Below are 9,675 nucleotides of genomic sequence, written 5' to 3'. Positions count from 1 at the left end.
GTTTCTTATATAATCTGTGATGTCCAATGCTGAACAACAGCAAACATCCATCCTTCCATCCATTTTCTAACCCGCTGAATCCAAATACAGGGTCGCGGGGGTCTGCTGGAGCCAATTCCAGCCAACACAGGGCACAAGGCAGGAACCAATCCTGGGCAGGGTGCCAACCTACCGCAGGACACACACAAACACACCCACACTAGGGCCAATTTAGAATCGCCAATCCACCTAACCTGCACAACAGCAAACAATATCATGAAATATACTGTATGAAAACAACTCACATTACTCCACATGTCACGTCATTCAGTTGTATGCTCACCATGTCGTAAACACATCTTTTTTTATTATAATATTGTTAAATAATAATAATGTCATGAAAATGCAATCTTGAACAAAAATGGAATGCACTCTAAGGGGCCTGAGTATTTGAATTGAAGACCCACCTCTGTGCCTCAACCATTGGTCAGCAGCCCAGCGCAGTAACCACTTATTCATTGACTAACATTGCGCTTCACATAATATCAATGAAAGGTGTGCCCTTGTGAAACTAAAGATTAAAAGTTAAAGAAAACTGTGCGAAAACATTACCAGGAAGAAGATATGCCTTGTACTTGTGCATATCCAAGATGATTTTAACAAGCAGAAGGTCAATTCATCTGTGCAGTTTCAAATACCGCCACAAAATAATCCAGAGATTCCTCGGTAGTGGATATGAATGTAAATGTAATGATATGAGGCAGGTGTTCAATTCAAATGTTCATTCCTGTTTGAGTACACTTCATTTTCGTTTCCTGATAGTGTTCTCAATAAATGATTTATTTAACAGTATTTTAGTAAAAGTTATTCAAGTAGAGTAACATAAGATTTTTTCTTGGACATTTTCAATAGTATTTGCGGTTTCTCAGCATTGGTCACCATAGACACCTGTTATACCAGAAACTTATTATCTCTGTTCTGCATGAAGACAAGAAATTAATTTTTATTTCTTGGCCGTCACTATAAACAAGGGGTAAGTAACATAAAAAATCATTTTCAGACGGAGTATTTCTTTAAAGGAGGCTCTAAACTAAGTAAAGACCAATGGATGAATCAGTTCATAGGTTGGAGAGTGAATGAATTGGTGGATAGACGACATCATTGATAGGTGGATGATTCATTAACTGGACAGAAAGAGTAATTAATGAATGGAACTGGGTGCATGACAGATGCATGGATGGGTGTTTCTTTAATCAATGAATGGTTGGAACAGCTAATAAATGAACACAGCAGACTTGGATATAAAATGGGGACTGTCGATATGAATAAGACAAATGGATGAGTTAATTGATTAATAGATGAAAGTAATGATAGATGAATCAACTTTAAGACAGATGGAATGGAGACTAATAAAAGGGTTGAGATGAATAGATGGATGGATGATACATTGATCAATACATGAATGGATTAAATGATATATAAATAAAAAGACAGGTGATTGTTAGATGCTTCACAACCAGAATGAGACAAATGTATGGGTTAGTTGATGGGTGAAATGCGGGATACAGTGGAAGTCTGGCCTTTCTTAAAAACACACAACTTTCTTTCATCCTACAATTTAAGAAGATATTAAATAACACATTTATCACTCTTTTAATTGTTAAGGCTGATTTCCTATTAAGTGTTTTTATACAAAGGTTGGCTTCAAATCATCTTTGAAGTTCACAACAGGATGGGCCTTCATGTAAACACTGGAGGGCTGTAGCTGATGGCCTTCACTCTCACTGTCCGATATTCCTGATGTGCAACTGTCAGAAGACTCATAAGGTCCATGGAAACACGCTTCACAGTATGGCCTGTGATAATAACAGTAATTTTCATCAGAGCTGCTTGAATCTGAGTCAGAATAATCATAGGCATCGTGCATCTTTTGCTCTTCACATTTTGACACCTCAAAGGCTGTCATTTTGGAGTGTAATTTGGAGAATGGCTCCTTTCTGCATTTGCGGGCTTGGCAGGTGTCAGTGAGTGTGATGAAATTGTGTGGCTCCATTGTATCTGTGATCAGTGCACCTGTCTCCATATCCTGTGGTGAGAATGGCCTTCTTATGTCATTATTAGAGGGCAGGCATTCCTGCAATGTAGCATTGGGTGGAATAAGCAGATCTTCACTGTTCTGCTCGGCGTGGTTTTCACTGCTTTCTTGGTTGGTCCCCAGATGTGGAGGTAAGGACCCAGGGAAATAATATGGCGAAGGCACTCCCTTCATTCCATGAAATGGAGGGCGTCTTTTTCTCATCATGTATGGAGAAATACTTTTTGCATATTGTTGCAAACCTTTTTGCGCGATTGCAGATGGTCTCTCTTGCATATGGTTTGCAATCTTTCTTCTCCCATCCGGTGATTTTAGCAAGCCAACAGCATCAACACTAAGATCTTGCAAAATCTCTTGAAGTTTGTCACTACTGACATAATTGTGTGTCTTGGATGCCAATTGGTCCCTGAGGCAGGTAGAACTTGCCAGTATGGCATCCAATGTGGACCTCTGGATGGGTGACATTGTTGGGTTGGCTAACATCTCATTTCTGGTTGTTTGCAGAGTGGGGGATAGGGAAACGGTTTCTGGCTGTAAAGTAACTAGATCTGGGATGCTTGAAGGTGCACTGAGGGGGACCTGTCTTGAGCTGCACCTTGAAATGTCATGCTCATTTTTTGAGGATAAGGAGATATGTTCTAGTTGATTAACTGGTGGGGACCCTTGCACTAGATGGCTGCGTTGGTCAAAAGCTGCAATACTTGCTCCATTTGGGTCTTCCTGGACATTTGAAGATTCTGTTTGTGCAACGGTGACAGAATCTGGGCTGAAATGAATGGGAACAATCACATCTTCTGTGCCATCAGCTTTTCTCTGCATAGACATCAGCTTCATAAGCTTCTCCTTGGCATTGTTCACTTGCTCTTGTAGGCTTTCAATGACTGCATCTTTCTGTGAACAAGAGATTCAAGATAACATCCAAACAAAACAAAGATCAAGTAAACATGACCACTGTGTCTTAACACTATGTCTGAACTGCTGCAGATTAACTTTTATTTTCAATTAAACATCTAAGACCTGAAGATAGGTGTAAGTGAAATTACAATAAGTAGAAACTGAAAGCAAGTGTGACTAGGGGACATTCAGTATATGATAATGCAAAGCATTAAAATCTGCCAAGAAATGTTATGTATGCATACATAAAGAATCATTCCTAAACCCAATTGAGGGTTGAAGTCCATCTTGGCATGAGCCTAGTATACAACACCCTACTATACCCTCTTCTATCTAATCAGAATACAGGTTAACAGGGGGTTACAGCCTATCCCAGAAGCACTAAGTGAAACAGCCCAGAATAAGACAGTATTGCATTGCAGGTTCCATGCACATACACAGGCCAAATTTGAATCATCAAATAAATCACATGCACGTCTTTGAGATTTGGGAGGAAACCAGAGTGCCTGGAGAAAAAGGCACAAAGATGCAGAAACAACAACCAGGCATGCAAATTAAATCCAGGACCCTGAATCAGTGAGAATGCAGCACTTAGTATTGCACTGCTGTACCTTCCAATAACATATTTACTCCCAAATTCTTTTTTTATTGTGTCTTCACAAGAGAAACATTTCTATTTAAAACGGTCTATTTATTCTGGTTGAGAGCCTGGTTTATCAAGAAAGTTTTTAAGTTTGTTAAGTTAAGGGTCATTATTCTAAGAGAGAGCTACTGTAGATAGATAGATAGATAGATAGATAGATAGATAGATAGATAGATAGATAATACTTTATTAATCCCAAGGGGAAAATGGTTATGGTGAACCTTTACTTTGGTTTTTTGGATTTTCTCTTTGGATTTTGGACTGGTTGTGTTTGCTTTTGTCTTATTGTTGTCATTTCTTCCCTGCCTTTTGCTTTTGTGCTTAATGCCAGAGGCTTACATTCATTATTTCCCCTAACGGGCTTTTGTGCGTATTTTGAAGTTAAGAGCCCCAGCCCCATTTTGGGCCTGTACAAGTGAGAAAGTTTGCCATCTGAGGTAGGAACTATGCTGCTTGGGGTAAGATCTGCTCCTGATACCCAAACCTAGAACAATCCTGGTCTGACTCTGCTCTTATTTTGAAGCCTGTTCACCCTTTTTTGTCATTTTTTGTGTTGCTGAAACCTGGAAGTGCTTACTGCAGGGTGTTTAACATAACTGTTGGCCATGATTTAGAAGGACTTCATCCTCCTTGAATAATTAAACTTGAAGTTAGGAGGCAGCTGGTGACAAGAGCTCAGCTGGTAAGAAGGAAGAAGCAGGGGCAGAGAGATGGAGAGGGTATTTTGTTTTGAGGAAGGTGTACGGGATAGGTAATTGTAGTTGTGGGCAGCCAGGGCCTACAGCAGTTTAGTTCACCTTGAAGATTTTAGGTTTCTATCACGTTACCCACTGTTTATACTTTGGTTATCATCTGTTTAACTTTTCACTCTTTCAATTTTCAAATAATACTAATAATAATAATAATAAGGGTGGCACGGTGGCACAGTGGGTAGTGCTGCTGCCTTGCAGTTAGGAGACCTGGGTTCTATTCCCGGGTGCTCCCTGCGTGGAGTTTGCATGTTCTCCCCGTGTCTGCGTGGGTTTCCTCCGGGTGCGCTGGTTTCCTCCCACAGTCCAAAGACATGAAGGTTAAGTGCATTGGCGATCCTAAATTAATGTTGATTTATTTTGTTTTCTTATTGTGTCTTATTTTTTTATTCTTTATTATGTAAAGCACTTTGAGCTACTGTTTGTATGAAAATGTGCTATATAAATAAATGTCGTTGTAAATTGTCCCTAGTTTGTGTGTATGTGTGTGAGCTAGCACCCTGCCCAGGGTTTGTTTCCTGTGTTGGCTGGGATTGGCTCCAGTACACCCCTGTGACCCTGAAGTTAGAATATAGTGGGTCGGATAATTCTTTACATTTATATAGTGCTTTTCTCACTACACAAAACGTTTTGTTTTATTTGCTCCTTTTTGCTGTAATCCCTATGGTTTGATGGCCAATATGTAATGAAATCATTATCTGAGAACACATCGGCAGTTTTGCAAGATTATTTTTCTATTCCATTTTATAAATTCAGGCCTCTTGAAACTCATTTTAGAATGCAAGAACAGGCATAGTTTTTTTGAGATTTATAAAAAAAAATGCTTCACTTTAGAGCACAAATTTATTTGCTGAATTAATATGTACTACTACCTGTGTAAGCCTGTGCTGTAAAAAGCCCGGGGTCCTAGAAACTATTGAAATCGTCAGGAAAAAAATCCTGAAATGTAGAGATGTCAGGTAATTGAAAGGAACTACTCTGGGCATCTCTCTCAGGAAGATTCGATTTGCCGACGTACTTGCATCGCTTGTGCATTAGCAGTGGGAGGAAAAGTTAAAGGAATACTGTTTTGCTGAGGTTAGCCCCTAAGTGACTTTGTCTTTCTTCTGAGGTTTTGTTTTGCTGACATGCTGGCCCCACTTGTGTTATTAGCAGCTAAACGAATTTTCTGTTTCCTTGGAGGTGGACAGACACACACACTTCCACACGTAGATGTTTATATGTAAGATGATTGCGAACAAATACTGTAATTTTGACTTGAAAAACACCAAACTTTTAACAATTCAATCCATGTTTTAATCATTGGTTTAGCTTGTGCGCTACACATATTTCTCACCTCGGTGAGTAGTTGCTTCATGGAGCTATTCTCTCCCAGAAGATAGAACATCTCGTCTTCGCTGTAGATCGAGTGGACATTCCTACTGGGGCTGCTGAAGTATTTCGCCATCCGACCTGGGGTTTGGCTGGATTCCTCCTCAAACTTCTTCCATTTGGTCAGCTGTTGAGATGGCAAGCACTGTAACCACACTGATTATTAAAACAACCCCAATGCCTCAAGATGGGCCCAGGGCCAGTGAAGCAAGGTGAACGCACCTGGGGTATAAATACAAATGAGTTGATGCAGAGCGTACAAATGAAGATGCCTCCAGAGATCAAGCAGAAAATGAGATTGGGCCAATTGTGAAAGAACCGTACCACTGGGATCACCAGTCCTGCTGAGGCAGTCATTGTGCAGACTCCGGAAATGATGGTCAGAGACTGGTTCACCGGTGGAGAGCTCACATGATTTGTCAAACCAGCCAGGTACATCCCATAGAGGAGCAGGCTTCCCTGGATTATAAAAAAGACAAGACAATTAATTCACAGGTAAATTAAAAGCTTTAAACAAAATCCTTTTATAAACTTAGGTTTGTCAAGTAGATAGAGCTCTTATAGCCAGATTGCTGTGCTACTTGTCCATGTTGGTCTTGTATATGCATCTCCTAACAGTATCCACTGCCCTCTTGTTAGGAAGGAATGGGATGGCTGTGTGACTAACTCCCATGTATAATCTACAACTGCCATGTAAGCTTGCAACAACAACAACCAAAAAAAAAAAAAAGTTTGATAATGTTATGTTACCGTAAAACCCATCCTTGTTTGCTACGTTAAACATCTTGTGATGGTGTGCTCTCTGGAAATCTAATATATAAAATGAAGACTGATTGATTGATGACTTTGTTTGATGTGTTTTAGTTCCAAGTGTCAACAGCTAACTACTTTGCAGTGTGTGTGGCCGGCACTAGGCCAGACCATAAAAAGGCACTAACTGTAAGTTTTATTGAACTTCTCCTTGCCTCACCAGATCCACCACAAGATAATATGAATGGTAGGACGCTTAGAGGGATTGTGTTAAATGATGTGCCTTTAAGTCAAAACTCTTGGCATTTTGCCCTTTACTGACTGACTATTTAACCAATTTGATTAAAACAATTAAGACTGCAAAGACTCTATTGGCAACTCACGCTATCTTAATTTTATACAGTGAAAACATATCCATTGCTAAGGCAATTTAATTTACACAACCAGATAAAACAGTGCAGTGTATTAAACACGTGCCCGTATCATCATTAATTCAACTAGACATCTTAGTATTATCAGCACATTACTGTGAATTAGTTCAAATTATAGCCATCCTTCTATCTCGTTTCTAGCCCACTAAATTCAGTTCATAGTCTTGAGAGCTGCTGCCTATCCTGGCAGCATCTGGTGTAAGGCAGGAATCAGCCATCCACGGGTCATCAACAATTAATAATACATATTACAATGCTGTATGCACTCACCACCAGTAAAACTGGCCTAGTAAAACTGATTTCACTTAATTCATAAAAGACTATAATACTGCTTGGCATACAAGCCTTTTCTGGCGAAGTGACAGCAATAGAATTGAAAATAAATGAGGGGCTAATGTTTAGACGCATATAATGGATAAACACCAAAGGGGCAACCACTTCAGTACAATGATCCCACAGCATCTCATGGCCAGTCCTGCTCTACTGGGTCAGGAAAACCCTATCCTCAGTTGGATATTAGACTTCCTGACTGACAGACCCCAGTCAATCCTAGTTGAAAGCACTGCCTCAAAACACCATCCTTCTGAGCACTGGTGTTCCCAAGGCCGCGTCTTGAGTCAAATACTCTTACCCTGATGACCCAAGACTGTTGCTCCAAGAACAGCACGAACCACATCATTAAATTTGTGGATGACACAACAATGCTTGGCCTTATCATTGGTGATGATGAAATGGCTTACAACACTTGGACTGATGCAAGAACAGTAACGTGGACCCTGATTGTCAATAAAATAAAGGAGATCACTGTCAACTTTAAAAAGAAACATGAGATATACCTTCCCCTCTCTGTCAATGGCTCCATTGTGTAGTAGTCAGGACCATAAAGTTTTGGGAGTGTAGGTAACAAGTGATCTCTCCTGGACTCAACACACTTCCTCCCTAGTCAAGAGAGGACTGATTCGACTGCACTTTCGGCGGCAATGAGAGTGTATTGACCACACACATCTCTGTCTGATATGGGGACTTTACTGCCTCAGACCAGATTTCTCTGCAGAGAGTGGTTAGAGCAGCTGAGAATATCATTTGCACATCCCTCCATCCAGTGAGAAACTCTATAGCAAATATGTGCAAAACATAGCCACCAACATTACCAGAGACCACATTCACCCCACAATGGACTGTTTTCCCTTTTTCACTCTGGCAAGGGGTACCAAAGTATACAGTGCAGAACTGCAGGATTTCATAAAAGCTTTGTGCCACAAGCCAATAGACAATGATCACTTTTTTAGTACAGAACAATGTATGTTAGTGATCCACTTAAGCTTAATCTTGTTATTCTAGTGGTTTTTCTTGTTTATTTCGGTTGCCTATTCTGGGGTCTAAATGGCTAGGAGGCACAATTTAGCTCTTGCTGGAAACTGCTGTGTGTGGTTTGGAATGATAAAGTTCACCTTGAACATCATCTCGCTTATAATGCTATCAGCCTAGAGATGCCACTTGGCAAGGTGGGTGCATTAAAGCAGAAGACAAGCGTGTAAAGTGTGAGCCTTGTACTCTGCTCTGACTGCTCTGCCTCCTTAGATAACAATGATTGCATCTGTCTAGGTCACTGAAGATGCTCTTTTGCTTATCTGCTTAGATCATTTAAATGTCCATGTTATGGTGCTGCTATCATTCAGAGGGCTCAATTACCAACCTGTATAAGCGATGAGCAGAAAATGTTTACCAAGGGTGAACCTCATTGTGCTTTAATGATGGAAACTGAGGGATGTGCTTTGCTGGAGCTGGAAAATGTAACTTGTGGAAGAGTGTAACAGAATTTAAAATGTGAGCCTTTCATGGTGTGGTCTTAATCGCATGTTTTGCTGTTAGTCTAGTGATGCATTTTCTTGCAGTTATTGTTGTTTCGATTATACCTTGTTATATTAAACGTGTTAAAAGATAAAACATTTTTAGATAAGGTTAAACAAAAGGCCTACACAAGCCACAAGCCAGGCTCATATGTAACTATCTGGATCCTTCAACCATAGCTTTTCTCCAAACGGTCACAAGCTAGGGTCCTCGTTTTGCAAGGAAGTTAATGTACTTCTGCTGCTGCTGAACAGCAGCCAAAGGAGTGGGTCACAGAAAAACTGCAAGCAAGATGAAGCTGGGAGTGAACTGATGCTGGAACAAAGTGAAAGCAGGTGAGAAACAGCTACATAAGGCCATTGAGCGAGTGTGACCCAAACTCCTGGGAGGGGGAGACAGAAAGCTGTAAGCAAGATGTACCTGCTTTACCGCAAAGGCTGGCCACCTGAGAATAGAGACTGAAATCACCTATTATGACGGGTCATTGTTGGTAATATTTCAGTGAAGCTGGAATTTCTTCTTTGACATGTTATAGGATGCGTTAATGGAAAAATAAATTGAGCACACCTTCTCTGCTGTCTTGTTTCTTACCCAACAGGGGAAAGATGGGGAGATGTCCCCTAAAAGGCATAGGGTCACTGGTTCACAGTTGATTGGGTACAAGCTCCAGGTCCTTGGGAGTACTAATGCTGTGGGGTCAAGTGAAACACAGTAGCAAGAAGAAATGGATCACAGTAGAAGCCTTGGGACTGACTGATGTTGAGCCATCAGACCTGGGAGACACACTAGCAGGTACAAGTTGCAGGCTGTGACACTGTGGGCTGTATTCCAGAGCAACAGTCATGTACGGCAGTCGGTAAGTGGCATAGTGATGGGGCATCTCTAAAAGAACCTCAGTGACACAGAAAGTGG

The 9,675-nt window shown here is 40.7% G+C and overlaps 1 protein-coding gene across 2 annotated transcripts in view; it reads right to left on the bottom strand.

The window, feature by feature from the left end:
- Nucleotides 1-220: 220 nt before the first annotated feature.
- gpr156 (G protein-coupled receptor 156) overlaps nt 221-9,675 on the bottom strand; it is a 70,527-nt gene continuing 61,072 nt past the window's right edge. The window contains exons 9-11 of one of the 2 annotated variants that reach the window (XM_039743693.1): nt 5,954-6,190; nt 5,697-5,858; nt 221-2,965 (exon numbers count right to left, since the gene is read on the bottom strand). In XM_039743693.1, coding sequence (XP_039599627.1) covers nt 1,667-2,965; nt 5,697-5,858; nt 5,954-6,190 — 1,698 coding nt within the window. In that variant the 3' untranslated portion in view covers nt 221-1,666. The remainder of the gene's footprint in view (nt 2,966-5,696; nt 5,859-5,953; nt 6,191-9,675) is intronic. The other variant, XM_039743694.1, reaches the window with a different exon arrangement.

This window comes from Polypterus senegalus, chromosome 2 (assembly GCF_016835505.1).
Source record: "Polypterus senegalus isolate Bchr_013 chromosome 2, ASM1683550v1, whole genome shotgun sequence".
In the NCBI taxonomy this organism is placed as follows: Eukaryota; Metazoa; Chordata; class Cladistia; order Polypteriformes; family Polypteridae; genus Polypterus; species Polypterus senegalus.
This window is presented reverse-complemented; position numbering and strand designations above follow the sequence as displayed.